General features: G+C 45.6%; 1 protein-coding gene across 1 annotated transcript in view; it reads left to right on the top strand.

The window, feature by feature from the left end:
• LOC147898336 (rhamnogalacturonate lyase B-like) overlaps window positions 1-24340 on the top strand; it is a 298485-nt gene that overhangs the window by 190606 nt on the left and 83539 nt on the right. The window contains exons 13-14 of the mRNA XM_087379149.1: window positions 20931-21084; window positions 21657-21773. Coding sequence (XP_087235275.1) covers window positions 20931-21084; window positions 21657-21773 — 271 coding nt within the window. The remainder of the gene's footprint in view (window positions 1-20930; window positions 21085-21656; window positions 21774-24340) is intronic.

Below are 24340 nucleotides of genomic sequence, written 5' to 3'. Positions count from 1 at the left end.
TTCTTGTAGAGGAATGTAATACCCAATACCGAGGTATCTCCCTGTCTAGTCCCGGGGTATCTAGCGGAAGCCAAAGTCACTCCCCCACTCTCGAATCTCTTGTGTCTCCTCAAAGCCTGTGAAGAAACTGATGGATACTGTCCAGTTGATCCGCGCACCCGAGGCCTCATAGTAGATAGCTAGGGCTTCCCTGACTCTCTCCAAGCTCACTGTGGTGCCCTCTACATACAAGACCGTGTCATTAGCAAACTCCGAGTCTAGCAACTCCTCTTCCTCTGAGACTGGAAGTCTCAACCCTATGAGGCCCTCTACCTGTGCGATCTCAAGTAGTAGCCCAAAGCATCCGCCACAAATAAGAAGAGGAAGGGAGCGAGGGGACAGCCTTGGTGGCGGACCGAGCGAGAGAGAGGAAAGGCCTCGCCCGTGTGTCCACCAACAAGCATCTGACTAGAGCTCCCCCACATAAAGCACAGAAACTCCTCTAATCCATCTATCTAAGAAACCCACCTCTGCATAGTACCCTCTAGGAAAGACCACTCCACCCTGTCGTAAGCCTTCTCAAAATCCAAGAGAAGGACAGCCAAAGGCTGTGACTCCTCACTGACCCAATCCACTTCCTCCCAGAACGTGAAGATGTTGTCCGGGATGCTGCGCTCTTGAACAAATGCGGTCTCCGTGTCATGGATGATGGCGGTGAGATGAGGCCGTAACCGCAAACTGAAGACCTTGGTGAGGATCTTGTATGGGGTATCAAGTAAGGTGATCGGTCTCCACTGTCGAATGTCGGACCTAGCTCCCCCTTTCGAGATCAAACAAATCCATCCCTTGCTCCAGAAGTTCCGAAAGAATGCTGGAGTCAAGCCATCCTCGCCAAGACACTTCTTAGTCGGGAGGGCCTTGAGGGCTTCTCGAAGCTCCTCATCCATGAAAGGCTCCTACACAACTCCCGTAAGACTACCGTCGGAACATGGTCCAAACTAGCTCACGAGCCACAAGGCAAGCTAGAGTCATCCTCTCCATGTGAAATAGCTGACTATAGAAAATAGTGGTCAACAGCTCTACAATCTCCTATGGATCAGTGTGCATAATGCCCTGCAGATCCCGTAAATGCTGCAACTCCATGCCTGCCGATTTAGAACTACTTCATCATCATGTCCCCCTGCTGTACCCAGCGGACCCGGGAGAAATGATAGGAGAACTCAGCCCGCCGAATGTCCTTGTCCTGGAGCTCAAGGTTTGTGCTTTCAAATCTTTCGAATGACCATTATTCTCCCCACATGGGAAGGGGGCCTTAATATCATTGACGCGGACTTGCAGTGCAGGGCATTGCTTTGTAAGGTGGTGGTGAGGGGACTCATTCCTGGGCAGGAACCTTGGAAGGATTTCTTTTTTGGACGCATTCAGGCTTGCACACCTACCTTGGGAGATGATTGGGTGGACAGCCCTCGCTAGATTTTTGCTTCCACCTCTCTCAGGTCTCCTGCCTCTCCTCTCATGACTACCATCCTAAAAGCTTGGGGGAGCTTCAAGAACACTCTTCGAAGGGTTCCACCCTCTACCCTTGAAGAGATTGATAGGCAGCCGATCATTTGGAACGATAGTATACTTGATGAGCATGGCAGACCACTGGGCACTTCCCATTATATGCAGTGGTCTAGATGGGAGAGAGGCCCTGCCTACACAGTAGGCACTTGGAAGGCTTTTATCAGTCTACCTGAGGATCAGAGGTTTCAGTCCGTGAGTCACCTCAGAGGGGTAGCACGCAGGATTCAGCAGATAGATGCAGCCATCCCAGTGGAATGGATAGTTGAGATGCCTATTACTTCCACCACTTGGATGGGAGCTTTTTCGAGAACAACAGTTCCTCTACAGGTGATCGCTCTTCGAGATCTCGGGAAAGATGCTCTAGTCTTTGATGTTGAGGATGGAGGTATACTCTCTAGATCCACGGATGATATTCTTCTAGAGGTTGCCTTTCAACCTGTCAGGATTGCTAGTTTTGTGGACCATGAAGCGGGCTTGCAGTGGTACTTAGACCCCGACCCTCTGCTCTTGGCCCTGGGATCCTGGAGGTTGTGGTTATATGGAGGTGCACCTATCAGATGCTTGCAGTGGGACCCAAGAGAGTGAGAGTGGATAGATCATGGGCACCGAGAGAGGGGCATTCCCTTCTTTCATTTCACGGTTGGTAATGCCAGGAGATTTCAGCTGAGCAGTAGAGGTTGGATTCCCTCCAGAGCCTTCCATTGGGATAGCTTCTTCATCACTGCAGATTTGCGTAGGAATTTCTGGAGGAGGCTCTGGAAATCCCTTAGAAATAGAAAGATCACTCTTTTTTTTTGGCTTTCTATTCATGGAGGGATTGCAATGAACCTGTGGAGATCACGATTTGGGGCTGATCCCACTTGCCCTTGCTGTCATTCTGCAGAGGAGTCAGTGCGACATTGCCTTTGGGACTGCAATCAAGCGAGAATTGTTTGGAAAGGAGTTGCTCAGATACTCGGCATTTTTCATACTTCCCCTTTCTTCATGACTTAGGGCTTGATTGGATGGTTATCCCTTACTGGGCCCCAGGTGTTTTATGAGGATGAGCCTTCTTCTTAGGCACTCTCGATCCGCCGACAACTGATGGAGCCCTGCTCTCTTCAGGATGTACCACATATTCCTCTCAGAGCTTCACATGTTTCAACGGACACCTCTTGGGAGATTTTGGCTAGCATTTCCTTTTGGCACATTTGGAGAGCCAAATGCACAGAGGCCTTGGATGACACCCAGATACACCCATCACAGATGTTCATGGGTATTTGGAGTGACACGGTTCACACTTTGATAGCCATATGGGCTAGCATGCAGGGCCCTTCACGGGCAACCTCTTCTAGGAGGACTATATTTCTTCGAGTTTGGAGGGGTTCTCCCTTTTTCTCGAAGGTTGCTACCGGATTGAGATGGCACTATCAGCCCCAATCCTTTCTTTTTGGCTCTTGAGCTTTCATGCATTGCATGGTGTATCCCATATTCCCGTATGGAGCTTGCTCTAACGGTTTTCTTTAATACTTAATAGAAGTCTCTTTTCTACAAAAACTATCACTAAGCCACTGGGATCCTGGGTCCTTCTCCATAGCCTCTCTATGGAGTCGAGGTCTCTCCACAATGCACGCTCGTGCTCCTGAAGAACCCTCCTCCCTCTAAGGGTGTGAGACTGCAACTCCTTACTGCTCCTCTGGATCGCATCGGCCACCCACGAAGCCTAGCCCTCGCAAGATGCTGACTTTGACTGTTGCCAAATATCTGCCATAACCTACTGAATCTCCTCATCCTACAAGAGGTCCTTTGGAATGCGGACCCCCTTTTGGGGAAGACCTCGGTGGGGTTTCTCTAGGTGTAGTATTGCTGGAGAGTGGTCTGACATCGTGGTGCTTGCGAGAATCCCGGTAGAGCTGCCTCTATGTAGTGTCCAGTCCCCAACGTAGAAACGGTCCAACCTCTCAAGCAGTCCATCATGTCTCCTCTGGCCAAAAAGAGAAGAGAAGGCTTCTAGGTATCTTGCTGAACTCTGGCTCTCACCACGGGTCTCTAACACTAATCATAAAGACGAACTGCTCCCATGTGCTCCGATCTGCTATCATCTCAGAGAATGAGGCACACCTTGCTTGTCCTCCCCAAACTCGAGGTTGTTAAAGTCTCCTCCAACGATCCTGGAGTCAACAACTTGAAGACACTCTGTCAACCTTCTCCAAAAGGCCGGACGATGCTGCCTGCACACTAGGGCATACACGTTTGGGACCCCAATCTTGGACTCTCCCATCCAAACTGACCATCCTGGGATAAGCTCGCCTTGATCATAGGCCTCTGGGGCCACTGTCTGTGAGACCGAGATGCAGACCCCTCCGCTCCGTCCTACGGCAAGGGACCACACCTCCAGGCCTCTCCCTAGAAGAAGATAGTGTCGTCGTCTTATGTTTGATGCTGAGAACATATGCTCCTGTATCAAAAGCATGTCCATTCCCCGCCCTACCACTGCCCTCAGCAACTCCTACCAAAGGATCAAGTACTACGATTGACTACGAGCACGGTCGTGGAGCCCATGACATACCATCTACTATGGTACATCTTGCATACGTTTAGTCTTTTTTGGATGCTAGGTCATTATTCTCCATTTTTAATTTATAAAATTGCAGCTTCAAGAAAACCTTGGAGTTTGTGATTTTGTTACCAAAAAGGTTCTTGAGACACTCCCAAATCTCCTTGGCCTTTGATTAGAAGTTGATATGATGAATCAAAGTGTCAGCAAGGCAAAGTCCAATAAGAGCAATGTCTCTTGAGTTGTGTTGCTTCCATACCTTGAGTTGTTGAGGATCCGTTGTTGTAGCGTAGTTCTCATCCTCAATGACATCCCATACATTTTCTTTCATGAGGAGGAGATGTACTTTAGTTTTCCAAGTGGGAAATCCTTTTCCTATGAACTTCTCAACAATGAAGGACGTATTGGAAAGAGAAGTCATGTTGGCAGCTCCAAAGAGAAGGAAGCACCAAGAGGAGGTAGCGGGCAGCACAAGCAGTAGAAGAGGCAGTGGGTAGAGGGCAGAAGAGAGACAGCGTGTAGCGGGAAGGAGGAGAGGCTGATGGAGGTGACCACTAGCAAAAGTTGAGCAGAAGGGGAGGCGGAATAAGCAACAGCAGTAGGAGGCGGAATGAACAGCCAGCAGCAGGAGATGGTATTTCCGAGGTAGCAGCTCCACGAATCAGCAGCACATGGAGAGGCTAAGGGAAGAGAGGGAAGGGCTGCCGTTTGGGAGAAGATAGCTTCCATTTCCGAGCTACCTCACTCCTAGGGTTTGCGCGAGGAATGGAAATCTAGAAAGGGGACATGGCTCTGATACTACATTAAGGAACTGGAAGGAGGAGGAAAGGAGACAAGGGAGCTAGAAGGAAGGAAGCATAACTTGAACTAGAAATTAAATGAAATGGAAGGCAAGGCAAGAACCAAAATGAAATCACTTGCATGACCAAAAGCTCCACTGAGTTGATTGATGTGACAATTCAAGGTAACTCACTCATATAGAGTGGGGACACACACATACACAAGTACCATATGTATATGGGATAACTCCCAATATGCCACATGGCACTCTATCACACAAAGACTTGTAAAACTAGTTTCTAGTACACACTAGAACATGCCCTTTGACTATGATTTCTCCAACAGGCACGGAAGATAGGGATTGAGCCAGTGGCAACCTTAGTCCGACGGCGCATAGATACAGATTACTCGCCCTCCAAACCTCCTTCGAAATCATAGATCTGGTTTCCTAGAGTAGGCTATTGCACATAGGCAAGCCTTGTTCTCTACTGCCTCTTCCTCATGAGCTGAACTTTAGTGAGTTGGATTGTGCATGGGCTTCATAACCATGCGCATAGTCACTGTGCTGCAATACCCGATCCTCCATAGGAGGGGCCCAGAGGTTTTTTTTGCAACAGTCAGTTAGAGTGGCGGAGTATGCGTTTTGGCCTCTCCGACGGTGCCCTCAGAGATATTTGCTCCAGGGGAGCTCATACCAAGTCATGAAATGTGGATGGGTATTCATACAGGTGATGCCTGGATTGGATCCTGAATGTGTATGAACCCGGTTTCAGGCAGCACCGTCTTGCTTTTTGGCGACAATTCACAAAGTGCCTTCCAGAGGTCGACTCTTGGGTTGTTGGAGGAGACTTCAACAACCTAGAGTTTACATGTAGACACATACAGTGATATGGTGGTGTAGGATAGACTAGGACTTAGTTGTCTTGTGTGAGTTTGAAAGGTCAAGTGTCCTTTGGCCTAGTCAAGAGTCTAGATTTAGATTTTGGTGATGTCATAGATATCATCTTTTGTGGATGAGACTATATAACGAAGCCTTGTACTTGCTATCAAAGTCCCAATCAATCTACATCAAGTTCATGGTCCCATCTCATTGTTCATCATGTGATTGCCTCGTATCTCTCTCCCTTCTCCTTGGTTCCTTCATGTGGTATCAGAGCCTCTCCTTGTTCAGCTCATGCTTCTATTCTTCATCTTCATGATGTTGGACCATTGCTCGTGACCTATAGCTTGTATTTCTTCACTGTTCCTCATGCGTGCAGATTCCAAGAATGAGAAGCAGCCTCGATTTGTCAAATTTCTTTACTGTTCCTTGTGGAGAGAAACATGGAGAATTCTTTGGGTTTCATCGTTGCTAAAAGTGCTCTTAGAAGGCTGGGACATTCTAGACCGGCGTGATCATATTTTGAAGATTCGCCCATTACAACAGTTCTGAAGATGATTCTGTCACGATTTGTTGTTGACGAACCGAGATCTGGGTTGTGAAGTTTTACTAGACTATACTCTCCTTCTACGCCTTAAGATGCCTATCGTAAACTATAAAAGTGACAAATCTTCATCTTTTAAGAGCGAAACTGGAAAATCTTGACGTAGTTCTGCGTGTTGGGCGACATTTCCTGAGCACAATGGCTCTTTCGTCTACTCTTTCCGATAGATTGTCAAGAACTGGTTTTTCCACATGGAAAACAAAGATTCAACTTATCTTGATGCGAGATGGTTAATGGGACATTGTTATGGGAGGAGAACTAGCTCCACAAGAAAACGAGATCCAGAACTACAAGCAAAGGTGTCAACTAGCAATTTCCATTATTAGCCTTAGTCTTGTGGTTTCTTTAATCCATCATGTTGCTTATCATCCACTCCTAATCAGATTTGGATGAAGCTTGAAAGTATATTTGGCAACAAGGTTACCAATTCTAAGGTATTCTTGAAACTTAAATTTTATGAGCTCAAGATGCAAGATACTGACAAGCTTAGTGATCATCTTGCTACAATTAATTCTCTCATCAGTCAACTTGCTAGACTTAAATCTGAGCTTGATGACGAAGATAGAAGAATGAAACAATTGTTTGCAAGAGGTGACGTGCTTGGAAGCACCACTATCAAAATACCAAGACTGGGCATCATTAGCAGTGAAAAATGCATCAACTTTGGAGGGATAAAAGAGCAATGGACAGCCCATGCCCAATCATCCTGGAGAGCATGTGCATGTGAGGGCTCGAGTTGAGCGTCAATGCCAGACAGTGAAGGAACCAGGGAGAAGGGAGAGAGATACGAGGCAATCACATGATGAACAATGAGATGGGACCATGAACTTGATGCAGCTTGATAGCAAGTACAAGACCTCATTATATAGACTCATGAGGACACACATTGACATCACTGATGATATTACAGAAGAGAATATCTATGACATCACCAAAATCTAATCTAGACTCCTTACTAGGCCAAAGGACACTTGATCTTTCAAACTCACACAAGACAAACCAAAACAATGTTCACACCAGAACCGTGTTCACACTACCTAAGCTCCGAAATGCTCCAAACCCCCCCTCGGAGCAATGGTGGTGAGACCCTTGGCAAGAAGTAACCGATCTCCAACTCTACCTCAATACTACAAAGAGCGGGCCTATAGTACAGTCTACGCATTTTGGCCGTACAGCCTATCCGTACAGGCGTCCATACATTTCGTACGGAAAACTGTACAACCCGTTACTCTAGCAGTCATATCATTTGTACATTCTGTACAAAAATCCGTTTTGTTACCGTTATCAGTTTTGCCCATCTGTACTTGCTCGTCTGTACCAGCATGTCCGTACAGTTGCAACATGCTCCAGCCTGTTCGTGTGGAGTTTGCTCTAGCCCATGGACTTTGTTCTAGTTTGTTCATGTAAGGTGTGTTGCTCCAGCCCATGCACTTCTTTGGTGTACAGGTTTTCTGGCTTCTGGTGTACAAGTGCATCTGGGGATTTGGTGAGCCCTCAGCCACACATTTGCACTTGATAGGTTGATTGGAGAGCAGTTAGTTCTGCTTTGCAATGTGAAATTCATGCTTGAAATCTACTCCTACACTCAATCAACTACAAATTTTAGGGAGAAATACTAGACTGTTAAATGGACTTCATGTCGAAATGAAATGCTAAGCTAAGTTTTACTATGCAAGGGAAAGCTCTACAAGAGAAATGCATATTGGATCCTCCTCATCCTTACGAGGCTTGTTGGAGGATCAAACCTCTCAGCAAAACATCACAAAAGCTTATGACAACTAATAATACGACTAAGAACATGTTTCTCCTTACAACCTCGACATCGAGCCATTTGGTAGAGGATAACCAGATTAAGTTGAGCTCACGGGTGAGCTAAACATGAAATAGAATAGTGCCATTAACTGAGAAATGCAAGGCGGCCATTACGTGAAGCATGGCGCTCCAAGATATTCGGGGGAGTGAGCAGGAATAATGGCATAACTCAAGGTAGGCATCTCGTAGTTGCTCATGCAATATTATCACATGCAATACCAGCCAAATGTTACTTAGGAAATCCACCATGGAGACGTTGATGCTAAGACACAGCTGACGGTTTGTATTTCCAACATGCAGCGGTTGATGCCATACGTGCAGTGATTGCACAAAGCAGTTAGAGACACTTCCCATTCAGTTGCATTCTTCTTTGCTGGTGCATTTGCAGTTAGTGTTGTTTTTGTAGTCAAGATGTCTCAGAATGAGAGATTTGGTATTATGATGACCGAGGGTGATAAGTTGGGAGGATCCAACTATGCCTTGCGGTCATTCATGCTCAAGAACATTTTGGTTGGCAAAAACTTATGGGATATTGTGAGTGGTGATGAGACTAGGCCTATCACATCTAGTACAAGCTAATCCTCTACCACCACTTCTACTGCTCCTTCTGCTACCACTTCTACTACTTCTACTGCCGCTCCATCTTCGGCACATCCACGGAGTACATTCGCCGAATGCAGGATAACCAATGATTAGAGGTGATTAGGCTTCATGATGTACTTCAATGATTGCAGCCATGGAAGGAGTATATCACAAGCTTAGGGAGTTTGAGCACCAAAGACCCCAAACGATCATAGGTTGTAGATTCCAGCTGCAAATTGCCACAAAATGTAGTTAAGTGCGGTTATGTGCCTCACGGGGGTCAAGCCGAAAGTAACCCAAGATCAGCCTCGTCGCCACTCCAGGTTTTGAGCCTCATACAGGGGGTTTGAGCCCCAAATAGTTTCGGCGTCGAAGGCTAACACAAGCGCTATTTAGCGCTCTAATATGGTCAACATAAGTGCTATTTCCGACACAAGGAATGGAACAATAGGGGAGAGATGGAAATGATAGCAAATATGCCTTGGCACCCTACAGGCCCAAGAGCCTTTTAATGTAAAGAAAGGGAGAGTGCTAAAAAGAAAAGGGTTGGCCCTCCCTTTAAAAGGTGACTTGTATAAAAGGCCAAATGGTTGACTTTGGTCTTCATTGTTGTATGCACAAGTTTGGAATACAAGCTCCTTCTTCTCTTTCAAGAGTGTGTTTGGGTGTTAACTTCTCTCCTTCGTAGTGCCTTTGTGTTTGCCACTCCATCCTCCTTCACTCTCTTTTCCTCTTCTCCTTCTTCCTCCCTTCTCCCCTCTCTTCTTCCCTCTCCCCTTTACCCCTTTTTCTCGTGGAAACACACTGCGACAATCCGGAAGCCGCTTGCGTGACACAAGTGGACCGGCTCGTGCTTGCATTGCTCTCACAAGGAAGTAGCTTGGAGTGGAGGCTCCAACGGCATCTCTTCAACATCCCCACGACACGTGAGTCATCGTCGAAACTACACAATCGTACAAATGCCCACGCTTTGTTCTTGATTGCCTCATCAGTGAAGAGGCACATTATGACAACCATTGAGTCATGCACAGAAGCAAAGGATGCATGGGAAAAGTTCGCAAAACATGTATCATGTAAAGAATGAGGCAAGGGTCATCGCATTGACCAATAAGCTCAAGGAGCAAAAGATGCAAGAAGGTCAAACAATCATAGAGCAAATTACAAAGATCACTGATCTTAGAGATCAGCTAGCACGTGTTGATGAGGAAATAGATGACAAGAAAGTAGTCTCTATCACTCTCAACAGATTGGCTCCCTCTTACGGCAGATTTATTACATCTTTGACTATTATGCTCAGGGCAGCCCCTCTCTCGTTTGATGAGGTAGTTGGGTTGTTGTTACAAAAAGAGAGGAGAGGACCTCCAATTTGCATATTCTTCCCATCAAGGTGAGCAAGCAATTGCCACCTAAGGAAAGAGCACATTTCAACAAAAGGGAGGTCATTTTCAGGAAAAGAATAGACACATGTATCAGCCCAAGAATGAGGGGAATGCAAGTACAAATCAAGGTCCTAAGGTGAAGAAGGGCAGATGCAATTATTGTAAACAGCCAGGTCATTTTATTACAGAGTGTTAGAAAAGGATTGCTACTGAGAAGAAAAGGCGATGCACAAGCAGTAATTTTGTTGCACCAGCCGAAAATGCAAATGCTCCAGCATAGGCACACTTTGCACAAGAGGACAAAGATTTTGTGCTTGCCCTAGTTCACGATAGCTTTGATGCCAGGGGGGGTTCTGAAAGATCATAGTGGTAGGGAGAGAAGCAAGCTAACACTAGGAATGGAAAGGAAAGATAACAAGCATAATGGAAAGAAAATGAAAGCAATGGACAAGTATTCACATGATACCAAAGAGCTTGATGTTGACTGATATGATAGACAATAGAGAAGTACAACACTATATAGTGTGCCACTAGACTCTAGAAAGTCACAATGTCTATGGGATATCTCCCAATATGACATGTGGCATGTCTAGGACTCACTAGACTATAAAACCACACCTAGACCACCTAGAACACTCATTTCAGACTCACTTTGGCTTCATATTCCAACACCCCCCCATGAAGGCAAGGTGAGAGAGACTACTGGAATGGAACCAAGAATAGAACATGACAATGACAATCATCAAACTGTGCACCCTATGTAACTCAGAGGCTAAAGTCTGAGCGTGTTCAGAGGTTGATCCAAGCACTCTCATGGCTTGAGACTCAACATGCTTAGAGGCTCACGTTATAGCATGGCTACATGACCAGCTCATAGGTCTAGGAATACACCAACATCCTATAACTCGGCCAAGCCTGATAACAAGACCTATCAAAACCAATACATATGGCTCCCACAGTACATCCCCCCTTGGCTTCATAACAGGATATGTTAGGAAGGCGCACACCAAAATAGGAAAACCAATACATCTTTTTAGGAGGACTATTCAAGGCAGAGGACCTTTAGACTCAATGAAAACAAAACACTCAATACATATCATTTAAGGGGGACTACCCAGGGCAGAGGACCCCAAAATACATCAAGCTGTAGGAATAATAAAAATAGATCAGAAATAGAAGTCCCGATCATCAGGTACATAGACCTCTGAATAGAGAGAGATCTCTGATGTCGGCAATAAGAGCATGAGTCGGTGTCGAAGCATCATCTTTTTCTTTGTCTTCACTTGTTGCAGCCCCAACCAAGTTGACATGATTCTTGTGTTGTTTGTTTGGCAAGCTTCTGGAAGTAGCGATCCTCGGTGTGACCTAACTTCCCACAATGATTGCATTTGAAAGGCTTGAATTTGTGTTTGCCTTTGCCCTTGGAGTAGAGTATAGTGTAGTCCGGAGTGTCTGCATACCGTCTGTCGTGATCAATAAGCATAGCAACCATATCATGGTAACCCATTTGTGTCACACGCAATGCTGGTATGATCTCCCAATACTTAGAATTTTCCTCAATGCTCGAGAGGAGCACAGCAACTTGATCATCTTCCCCTACAGGGGCCTTCAGACTAGCAAGCTGAGTGACAAGGGATTCCGTATGATTCAAGTGAGCAAGAAGAGAGTCTTTATGCTTCATTTGCAGCTTGAAGCATTCTTGTCTGAGGAATACCTTTGAATTGATGATTTTGTCTCCTCTCTCATATCACGGTCATCATCACCTCCATGGCCATGATCATCCTCCATACACTCCATATTAGTAAATGTACTATACATCACTTTGGAACGTGGTGTAATAGGTAAGACATGCCACCACCATTGGTTGATAGACAACATAATTCAAACACAAATATAATCATGTTATTTTCCTTGCATCGAAGGTATCAAATATTTAAAAGTGAGTATTTTTATATGTGTGTACAGTATCTGTTCACATTGTTACGGTAGTACTAGTGTGTCCTTCTTACTTTGCCAAAACTTTGTGGAGTCAATATTTACAAAGCCACTTGCATGGCGTTTGATTGTTGCATTAGGGCCTCCTTCCACCACGTCCTTAAACCACTTTACATCCAAAACATACACAAAGAAGCGTCGAAAGTCAAGCTTAATAATATCTTGGATTATGTCACAAGTCGTGAGCAGTGGAGTCAAAATCAAAATGATGAATAACATCATCACCCAATCCCAAACCAATGAGAGAGAGCTTTGTCATTCAGATTCTCCTAGTGTGCAATTTTCTTTTCATCTGATTGTGGCTTTTTCTCCTTGCCACGCATAACATTCCACACTCCATCTTTCATAAGTACAAGATGCATCTTTGTTTGCCATGTAGGGAAATTCTTACCATTAAACTTCTCGAACGAAATAGTAGTTGATTTGGAAGAATCCATGGCTGGAAAAGAGTAGAAATGCAAGTGTAACTATGGAAAGATCACCTTGATAAGTTCTTCATGAGCTGGAGCAAGTTTGAAACTTCTTCATGGCAGGCAGAAGTAGAAGGACAGCAGCTCCAAGAGAATGACGGTAAGAATACGGGCACCAACTTGCGGGCAGCAGCTCCAAGAGAATGTCGGGCAGAAGGAGCAAATGGCGGGCTGCAACGATGAAGAGGATGGACAAGACGCATCTTTGTTTGCCATGTAGGGAAATTCTTACCATTAAACTTCTCGAACAAAATGGTAGTTGATTTGGAAGACTCCACGGCTGGAAAAGAGTAGAAATGCAAGTGTAACTATGGAAATATCACCTTGATAAGTTATTCATGAGCTGGAGCAAGTCTGAAACTTCTTCATGGCAGACAGAAGTAGAAGGACAGCAGCTCCAAGAGAATGACGGGAAGAATACGGTCACCAACTTGTGAGCAGCAGCTCCAAGAGAATGTCGGGCAAAAGGAGCAAATAGCAGGCTGGAGCAGAGGTCAACGATGAAGAGGATAGACAGTTCCATGTTGAGCTGGCTGCATCATGCTTGGGCTGTCAAATCATTGAGCTCCAGAACAAAATTCGTGCACAGAAACAAATTTCGTCACTTCTTGCAAGGGCTATAACTTTTCACAGAAAACTCGGATTGCAATGATGTAAAAACGAAATTTGTAGTGCTCAAGGTCCTCTACAACTTTGCTGAAGATACAAAGCCATGATTTTTCTTCTAGATCCGGGCTGAGAGCTACTAGCAACCTTAATTTTGAGGCATCTGCTAAGCTAGACAATTTCAATTACGGCACATAAAAATACTGAATGGAGACCATTCTTGTACTTCAAGACAAATAGGAATATGTCGATGGGTCTACACCTAGACCGTCGGATGATCCAACTGTTTCTTTGTCTTCAATAGAAGCAGAATATAGGGCACTCACAACAGGTGCATGTGAGGCCATATGGCTCAGAAGACAATTATCATAAATAGCCAAACTATATTATTTTGCCTTGGTAAAGGTGCTATATCATGATTGTCAAACAAATAGCCAACTGTTTATTTGTCTTCAACAGAAGCAGAATATAGGGCACTCACAACAGGTGCATGTGAGGCCATATGGCTCAGAAGACTTCTGCACTTTAGCAAAGTCACGAGACATATGCATATGGAAATCCATTAGTCACCCAAATATCAAAGTCATAAGTCTTAAGTATGTCTGTATATAGTCGTGTCTCTTCATAACTCATTATCAGATGAATAAACAAATGAAGCTATCACTGTATTTACAATATGGATGAATCAATCAATTAGTTATGAAGTTGCGATTTTTTTAATCCTGTTTCTGAATTCTTATTGTTGCTTTTTTTTTTTTTGAGGATTCTGCTGAGTTCATGATGATGATTGTAGTTTATAATGGTAATTCTGAAATTTGAAGTCCGAAGAGGGGATCAAAACGTGATTTTCCTAAATGTTTCTTATATTTTCCTAAGTTTCATAAAGTGTCCAATTACCAATGACCATTTAACAAGGTACCACCAGCTCAGAACCTATCCCTTGTAATTTGCTCGTCTTTGTGTGTGTCTCTCTTTCCTCCACGATTCTCAATATAATGTGGACACTTTTTTAAGATTTCTTGGTAATGCATGTTTTTAAAGGATTTTGGGAAAATGCAATTTGAGTGTAGAAAAAAGCCTTCATTCATGATAGACCAATATAATCTATAAAGCTGAATGAGCTGCATTTTTGCGGCCTCCCTCTCATTCATTTCAAAGTTTAAATCTTTGTTAGGATGTATATATGCCAAACATCTTATTTTATTTTGGCAAAAAGAGACTTCTATTAAGTATTAAAGAAAATCGTTAGAGCAAGCTCCATACGGGATACACCATGCAAAGCATGAAAAGCTAAAAAGCTAAAAAGAAAGGATTGGGGCTGATAGTGCCATCTCAATCCTGTAGAACCTTTTGAGAAAAAGGGAGAACCCCTCCAAACTCGTAGGAATACAGTCCTCCTAGAAGAGGCTGCCCATGAAGGGCCTTGCATGCTAGCCCAAATGGCTATCAAAGTATGAACTGTGTCAGTCTAAATACCTGTGAACACCTGTGAAGGGTTTATTTGGGTGCCATCCAGGGCCTCTGTACATTTGGCTCTCCAGATGTGCCAAGAGGAAATGCTAGCCAGAATCTCTCAGAAAGTGTCCACTGAAGCATGAGAAGCTCTAAAGGGAGTAAATGATACATCCTGAAGAGAGCAGGTCTCTATCACCTACCTGCGGACCGAGAGTGCCTAAGAAGAAGGATCACCCTCATAAAACATCTGGGGCCCAATAAGGGATAACCAGGCAACCGAGCCCCAAGTCATGAAGAAAGGGGAGGTATGAAAAATGCTGAGTATCCGAGCAACCCCTTTCCAAACAGTCCTCGCCTGACTAGAGTCCCAAAGGCAATGTCACACTGACTCCTCTGCAGAATGACAACGAGGGCAAGTAGGGTCAGCCCCAAATCGTGATCTCCATAGGTTCACTGCAATCCCTCCATGAAAAGAAAGCCAAAAGAAAAGAGTTATCTTTCTATTTTTTAGGGATTTCCAGAGCCTCCTCCAAAAGTTCCTACACAAATCTGCGGTGATGAAGCTGTTGTCCCAATGGGGGGCTCTTGAGGGAATCCAACCCCTACTGCTCAACTGAAATCTCCTGGCATTACCAACCGTGAACTGAAAAAAGCGAATCCCCCTCTCTTAGTATCCATGATCTATCCACTCCCACTCTCCTGGGTCCCACTGTAAGCACCTGATAGATGCACCTCCATATAACCCTAATCTCCAGGATCCCAGGGCCAAGAGCAGAGGGTCGGGGTCTAAATACCATTGCAAGCCCGCTCCATGATCTACAAAGCCAGCAATCCTGACAGGCTGAAAGGCAACCTCTAGAAGAATATCATCAGTGGATCTAGGAAGTACACCCCCATCCCCAACGTCAAAGACAAGTGCATCCTCCCCAACACCTCGAAGAGCGATCACCTGAAGAGGAACTGCTTTCCTTGAGAAAGCTCCCATCCAAGTGGCAGAAGTAATAGGCATATCAACTGTCCAGTCCACTGGGATGGCTACATCTATCTGCTGAATCTTGCATGCTACCCCCCTGAGGTGACTCACGGATTGTAGTCTCTGATCCTTAGGTAGCCTGATAAATGCTTTCCAAGTGCCCACTGTGAAGGCGGGGCCTCTCTCCCATCTAGACCACTGCATGTAATGCAAAGTGGCCAATGGTCTGTCATGCTCATCAAGAATACTGTCATTCCAAATGATCTGTTGTCTACCAATCTCTTCGAGGGTAGAGGGTGGAACCCTGCGAAGTGTATTCCTGAAGCTGCCCCAAGCTTTCAGGATGGCAACCATGAGAGGAGATGCAGGAGATCTAAGAGGGGCGGGAGTAAAAATCCAGCGAGGGCTGTCCACCCAATCATCTCCCAAGGTAGGTGTGGAAGCCTGAATGCGTCCAAAAAAGAAGTTTTTCCAAGGCTCTTGCCCAGGCATGAGACCCCTCACCACCACCTTACAAAGCAATGCCCTGCATTGCAGGACCGGGTCAATGATATTAAGGCCCCCTTCACATGTAGGGAGAATAATGGTCTCCCAGGCCACCCTTGCTGCAACATCTACCGTGCCATCGAGTCCACTCCATAAAAAATTTCTGATTGGTCTAATGAGCTAAGTGGTGCACTCTCTAGACCGGCACCAGCATGAACACACAAATCAGGCGGTGGCCAAGAGAACTTGGTTCACTACCACAACTCTAGATGCAAGGTCAAGTTTGGCTGATTGAGCTCTAGAAGAGAAGCTTTTTCCTTATACTCTCCAGTACTGGGGTAAATTGTTGTGCTGGAGAGATGCCCAACCCTACCTGGCATCGCAAATATCTGACAGGAACACCCCTCTGAATCCAGGAGAAGCCAAAGTCAACCCCCCAGCCTGGAGTGTCCTCATTGCTGATCCAAAAGCCAAAGGATTTATGCCAATTCATGTGCGCTCTTGCAGTTGAGCAAAAGATATCCAAGGCTGTCCCAGTGACTGCGAGGAGGCCTCAAATAAAATGGCAGTGTCATGAGCCAACTCACAGTCCAAAAGCTCCTGCTCCCATCTCAAGGGCAATCTCAGCATTTAAACCAGCCTGAGATCTAAGAAAGATACTCATAGCTTTAGCCACAAAAAGAAAAAGGAAGGGAGCTAAAGGGAATCCCTGACGGACTGATCTGGAAATCTGAAACCTGTCACCCCTTACCCCTCCAATCAAAACCTGGCTGTGGGCTGATTTGTAAAGGGAGGCCACCCCTCTAATCCATGCATCTGAAAATGCAAATCGTAGAAGAGTGTCCTCAAGAAAACCCCAATCTACTCTGTCATAGTCTTTCTTAAATTCCAAGAGTAGAATTGCCAGCCTCTGCCTGCTCCTGCATAGCCCACTTTGAGGCTTCCCAAAAGGAAAAGATGTTATCAAATATGCTCATGCCATGCACAAAGCTTGTCTGAGTATCATGGATGAGGTCTAGAAGAAGGGGCTGCAATCTGATGCTGATTGCCTTGGCAAGAATTTTGTTTAGAGTGCCCAAAAGAGTGATGGGTCTCCAATGGGATACAAAATTTCTGTTGCCACCTTTTGGGATAAGGTGTATAAGTCCCTCGGTAAGTTAGGCATCTCATCCGAGTCCCAAATGCCCTATAGGGCTGAAGTAATATGATCACCTATCATATCCCAAAAGGTTGTAAAAAAAGATGGAGTAAGACCATCTGAACCCGGGAACTTGCCCTTATGAAGGGCGGAGAGAGCAGTCCTGAATTCTGTGTTGGTAAATCGTGCCTCAAGTGAGCATATCATCTCTGGTATGACCAACACCGGTAAATGCTGCCAAACCGCATCTCTAGCCACATCTCTGGCCTGTGTGTTAGGGTCTGCAGAAAGAAGGGAGGCATAAAAATCTGTCACTAAGTGCATGATGGTATCCGGATGAGACTGCAAAACCCCGTCAGAGTCAAGAAGTTGTCTGACACTGTCTCTACTATGTCTGGGACCAAGTGTAGAGAAAAAGTTTATTGACTCTCCCTCCCATCTGTATCCAAAAAGACTCCGTGCATGGAAGGCATACTCTGCTCTTTGATCTAGCAATGTTTGCAAGTGAGCCCTTGCTGTAGCAAGGCGCTCCTGGATCCAAGCATCTGAGGGTCGTTTCTGCTCCTTCCTCTGCAGGGCTACCAACTGCCGGTGGATACCAATCTCCCGCCTGAGTACCTCACCTTACCTAGTACTAGCGACAGAATGATAAAAGTCGTTGATACTGGCGAGTGTTGTGGCCACCTGTGAAGGTGCGGCCACCCCCCCCTGCATGAAGGAAACCTAGATCTCCAAGATTGCCTCTGTGGGATCCTGATACTAGAAGATGTCCTCTCAGATGGGGCTCTGAGATGGACAAAACTACCGGAAAATGGTAGGAGGTGGAAACACCAAGTGCAATGCAAACTGTCCCCCCTCTATCAAGAGCCCAACATCCACATAGAATCTGTCAATCCGAGCATGGATAGTCATCTGTACCCTACGGTTTGACCATGAAAACAAGAGCGACTGAGACTGAATATGAAATGCATCATCTGACCAAACATCTCTGCCACTGAATCTGAACAAGAAGGCATCCCAAGCTGCTCTCTCAAGGGAGTGAATACCACCTTCTCTTCCCCCTTTCTTATCGGATGGTGCCTCAACCATGTTGAAGCCACCTCCAATAATCCAAGAATCTGCAATGTCAGCCCATGAGAGCAACTCTCTCCAAAAAAGAACACAGTCCCCTCTGTTGTTTGGAGCGTAGAGGTTGAGGAAACCAACCTTACATCCGTCAACCATAAGCAAAATCCACTAGGCCCTAGGGGGGGTGATGGTACCGTGTCCAATGACCAGAGGGAGGATAGAGTCTGAAGCTGATATGCAAGTACCTCCTCTGGTTCCCAAGGCAGGAAGCCAAAACGTCTGGCCTGAAAGCAGCTTACGTGACTTGGAGCAATCTCTGGCATCCAGTTTGTGTTTCTGTAGAAAAAGAATGTCTAAGGAACCATCTGACACACCTGAATGAAGCTGATTCCTTATCAGCTGTCTACGATGGCGATGAGGGATGCCGCCCAACCCTTGTATATTCCAATTGGCTATCCTCATCGGTGGGAGGAAGCGGGTTGGAATACCTTACCCGACCTGGTGGCGGAAAAAGAACCCTCTACTGGAGCTGACCTCCTGCCATACACACGAGGTCCAAGGGGAGGAAAGTCCACTGGTGAGAGAGAGAGAAGGATCTCTCAAAGGGGATGCCGATAACTGGCTCTCCGAAAGTGGAGGGTACAAAATCATCATTTGGGAGGTCAGAGAGGTCCTTAAGAGCAGAATACCGAAGCAAGGAAGGAATGTAAGACCCCTTTCCCTCTGTCAACAGAAGGAGGCACCTGTGCTACGTCCTGATCAAGAAGTACTACGGACAAGGTGCCAACAACCTGGGCTGCTGAAGGAGGCACAGCTTGATCCTGTGGTGGAGCGGAAGAAGGCTCCTGAACAATAGGCTCCACGGCGGTAGCCTCTCGAGGCTCCTGAGGGATAGTCTCCGGAGCGGCGGAAGTATGATATGAAGTAGAGGGCCTAACCGCGGCTAGAACCCACCGAGGGAGTGTGGTGTGCAGGAGGGACTCGGGCAGCCCTAGGAGGAGGGGGAGCCCGTGTCTGAGGCGGTGCCTATGGAGCACTAGGTCATGCTCCTAATCTCTATCGTAACCTAGTACAAGCTGGTTGCCTTTTTGGCCTCTTCTTCTTCTTTGTGCAATCTCTGGCGAAGTGCCCGAAGGATCTACAAATCTTGCACTGGTCCTGACAACCTGCAACCTCAAATCTCTGATGAAAGAATGACCCATCGGGTCGCTGTAGCATGATGTGGTCATCTAAAATGTTAGGGTCCTTGACAAAGACCCTAACCCTGGGTACCCCATCCATCTTGACCACCTCAGCAGCTGACGAAGGCTCACCAGGAAGAGGGTGGATCTATGCTACCACACCAAACCTCTCACCAATAACTGAAAGAATCTGGTAATAAACTGAAGGTAGACCAGGGAACCTGATGAATACGGAAACTCCGTGCTTGTCCTCTTCAACTGGGTCAAAGCCCAGTTGAAAGGGAAACAAAAAAATCCTCCTGTAGCCTAGAAAGAGAAACCCAGTCTGTAGCAAGTCTCGTGATGTCCGGGGAATCTAGGCACACCTGAAAGAAACCTCGTCTCAACAAACGTACATCATTAAGGTGGGGAGCGAGCTCCTAAGGAAGCGCTGCAAGCATCCAATCTCTAGCCTATGATCTGGAGGGGTGGGAGCCATAGATGCGTGCGAAGAGAGGCGTGGAATACTCATGCTCCAAATCCTTTTGCAACTGCTGCAGCTCGTCTTTTGAGAAAGTGACGGTTCTCGTGGCCGGTGTGTGCGGTAATGGATTGACTGAATGGGTACCCATTCATCAATCAAGGTGGGAAAGGCCGACTCAAACACGAAGAAACTCTGTCTGCTTTCCTGAAGCCCAGGAGACCCCCAAAAAATAGGAGGTACACCTGATGAAGGGAGAGGGTGAAGGGAGAGAGGGAGAGAGAAGATTGAGCAAGGAGGGAGAATGAATGAGGGGGAGGAGTCAGAAAGGAGAAAGGAAGGGCAGCAAGAGGGAGAGGGGAAGGGAAGGGGGCAGGAGGAGGGGAGGGTAGAGGAGAGGAGGAGTGGAGGAGAGGGGGGGGGTTGGGAAGAAACAGCGCCCGGGGGGGGGGGGGGGCTAGGCAGGCAGCAGCGCGGGGGAGGGGGGGGGGGGCCTGCGCGGGCAACAGCACGGGGGGGAGGGGCTGCAGCAGCGTACGGGGGAGGGGCTGGCAGCAGCGCGGGGGTAGGGGCTGCAGCAGCGCGGGGGGTAGGGAAGGGGAGAGAGGGAGGGGAGGCAGGGGGGAGCAGCAAGTAGGGGGAAGGGGAGGGAGGAGGCAGCAAGGAGGGGAGGGATGGGGCAGCAAGGAAGGGAGCAGGAAGGAGGAAGGGCAGCAGGAGGAGCGGGGAGCAGCAGCCAGTCTCTGGTAGGTACGTTTATGCCAAACACTTATAGAACTAGTAAAGAAATTCTTGCAAAAGCATCGTGCAATCAATGTCTTAAAATTTAGACACCCAAAATTTATTGAAGATGACTTTTAGAAATTATAAAGAATATTCAAGCATTTACAAAATAAGTGAAAATAAATAAAATTTTTGAATGTGAGAATCTATTGTCCTGTCGTAAGATGTGCTTTTCTTTATGTACTATCTGCATCCAGGTACATTGGATGTTGGAGAACTTATATTTGAACCTCCAAGGGATGGAAAAACAGTGTGGGAAATAGGAATTCCTGATCGAACTGCAGCAGAGTTTTTCATTCCTGATCCAAATCCAGATTACGTGAATAAACTCTTCATTAATCACCCCGAAAGGTGATACCTTATCTGACATGGTTTTCTCATCCTTTTTCTTGAATGCTGAAGAATTATCACAAAACTTTGAATAGCATAGAAAATAGTGGTTCGAAGTCAAGTGATAAACATGTTCTGGCTATGAGTTAATGTACATATGTTCATAGTGAAAGGAGAATAATAAACCCACCAATTAAAGGTTATTCTTGTGCAATTTGCTCTAAAACATATTCTTGTTCATCAAGCAAAAGTAATACAAAATATTTAGAAACTCCTAGATTGTTTGCCAAAGCGTGGACAATCGCACAACCTCAGAAAGATTGGAGCTAGTAATCCACAAAATTTCAATTGAAAATGAGCCAACAGAGTTAAGGTAAAAATGGCATCGTGTGCATCATTAAGCACATAAAATGAGGATAAAGTAAGTATACAAAAATTCTATGCGTCTTCATGTTTCAGTGTCATGCGAGTCTTTGAAGATTCCATCTTCATAATGTTGCATTTTCCTAAACGCATAGATGGATACATATGACCCTTTTATGTAACATGGTTGTACAACAGTGACTCTTGACATGCATTGGTACTGCTTGCAGGTATCGCCAGTATGGGCTATGGCTACAGTATTCCAAATTGTACCCTGATTCTGACCTAGTCTACACTATTGGTGAGAGTGACTGGTCAAGAGACTGGTTCTTTGCTCATGTATGCAGGTTTGAGTTCTCTCTCTCTCTCTCTCTCTCTCTCTCTTTGTGGCACAAAAGACAATCATGTGCATGGCACACATGTACGTGTGTGCGCAAAAAAACCTGCATGTTCTCACATCCTTACAGTATGCCATATGGCTGAGAATAATCAAAAGTGGAGTACTAGTACAAGGGTGTCCATTCGATTGTCTATACATTGTCAATTCTCAGTCAGAGAGTGTCTAGCACGTCTTGTCTCTCAATGCCTTGGACTTTCTTGCGTGCATTTCTCTTTAGTACATGGACATAGCCTCCTCAATTCTAGCTCAAATAGAGACTTGTATCGCATTGAGTACTTGGAGCATCTTCTTGCACAAGTGGCCCTAGGCTGGCAATAATACTAATGCATAGCTGACCTACCCTTCAGTATATTTTGGTGATTATGGTGGGGAACTTTGTGTGTGAGGTCACTAGGAATGAGATTGCATTATGTTGTTAGTCTATTTGCAAAGTTGCAAGATCTCATGCACTTGGACATAGTTATAGCCTCACTTGGACTTGTTTGAGTCTAGAGTGTTTCCCCAAAGTAGTTCATGTATGATAGACATCAAGCCATGCATGCCACTCCATATATGGTTCCATATCTTAGGCTCAAAGATAAATTTTGTAAAATTGGAGATAAAATTTGCTAACATATGCAATCCTCACTGATGTTTCTGCTTGGTCTACCACTCTCGAATTCTGTTGGTCTACAATACAAAGGGCAAGTGAAGGCACATGGTGGAGAAGGGAGAGAGAGAGAGGGTAGGCTAGGGAGAGAGAGAACGATACTCAAAGAAAGACATAATGAAATGGAAATGAAATGACTAAGCAATGAATAAATAAAAGTACTCACATGTAGACCAAAGAGCTTGTAGCTTGACACTTAATTGATTTGACACTAGACAAGTACAGCTCACATATGAACACCTATGCATATGGGATACCTCCCAATGTGACACGTGGCATCCATAGGACACACTAGACTAGAACTCACACTAGAACACACCAAACTGACTCAACTTGGCTTCATATTCTAACAAACCCCCATGAAGGCAAGGTGAGAGAGTATTGGAATGGACAAAACATGATAGTGACACGACTACTAAACTGTGCAATGTCTGAACTAGACATGGCTCCCATGCCAACTCAGAGGCTGAAGTCTGAGCATGGTTAAGAGGTCAGGGACTGAGCACTCACATGGCTTTACGTCCCAAACATGGCTTAGAGGCTCATGACTCAGCATGGATGCATGATCAACTCAGAGGTCTAGAAGATCAATGCACCAACATCCTAGAACTCATATGCTAGGCCTGATAACTAGATCCTATCAATGCCAATATATGGCTCCCACAATACATCCCCCTCTTGACTCCAGGGACTAACTAGGAACATGGAGCCACACACTATAAATATAAAATAAATACCTCATTTTAGGAGGACCATCCAAGGTAGAGGACCTTTATTGACTCTTCAAACATTCATTTTAGAGGGACTACTCAAGGCAGAGGACCTTTATTACATAAGAGAAATCGGAATACATATGGGTTATCATCCTCAACGAGGGTGACATGGTCAGTAAGTGCGAGGTCGAGATCTGGAATCTCCTCTGGTGTATCGACAGAAACAAGATTAGAATGGTGTCGTTCTTGTTCGTTCTCCTCCTCCTTGAAGCAGTATGCTTTAATATGACACTTTGCAATATCTGCATATGATATTCTTATTGGCTTGCCATTTGCTCGTAGAAATAAGAGCTTCTTCTGTGCCGAATGTAGGAGTAGATTCCTTTTCCTTGTTCCAGCAGTCTTTCTCAATAAGAAGAGCAACCAAATCCTCAAATGTAGTAGCTGCAAGTTGTAGAACCTCAATGGTTCGCTCAAAGCAAGAAATACCTTGCATACTTTTGATTAGGATAGCCATCTTGTCCTCATCATGTGGAGGGCACTTCAAACTTGACAATTGATGAACAGGAGAGTGAAAGTTGGATTTTCTTGCATTTTCAGCTCATAAAACTTTAATTTCAGGAAAACTTTGGAGTTTGTAGCCTTGTTACCAAATAGGCTCTCCAATTGATGCCAGATCTCCTTAGCTTTGTATTTGAAGTCGACGTGATGAATAAGAGAATTTGCCAAGCATAGCCCAATGAGAGCAATAGCTTTGTCCTTTTGTTGCTTCCAAAGTTTGAGTTGTTGATCATCCGTTGGAATGGCATCAGTTGCAATGACGTCCCATATTCCTTCCTTCATGAGAGGCAACTGCAGCTTTGTCTGCCAAGTAGGAAAGCCTTGGCCCTTGAACATCTCCACGAGCAAAGAGGAGGAGGATAGAGACGTCATAATGAAAGAGACGGAGCAGCAAAAGAATGAGGATAGCTCAGCTCACTAGCTCATGTGGAGGACACATTTCGAGGCTGCCTGGTCCAGACGGAGCAACACGGAGGGCTGGGTGGGATGCTCTTGTAGAACAGCTCGACGTCGGAGTGTCGCTAGTTGAGCATGTGAATCTCTGAAGTGAATGACTAGGGGCTGCTCTCGGTTGGGGTCTCTCCCAACACG

This window comes from Dipteris shenzhenensis, chromosome 9 (assembly GCF_047967505.1).
Source record: "Dipteris shenzhenensis isolate YYH24624 ecotype China chromosome 9, Dip_SZ_1.0, whole genome shotgun sequence".
NCBI classification, from domain to species: Eukaryota; Viridiplantae; Streptophyta; class Polypodiopsida; order Gleicheniales; family Dipteridaceae; genus Dipteris; species Dipteris shenzhenensis.
Note: the sequence above shows the minus strand (reverse complement) of the source record. Positions and strands in the feature narration are given on the sequence as shown.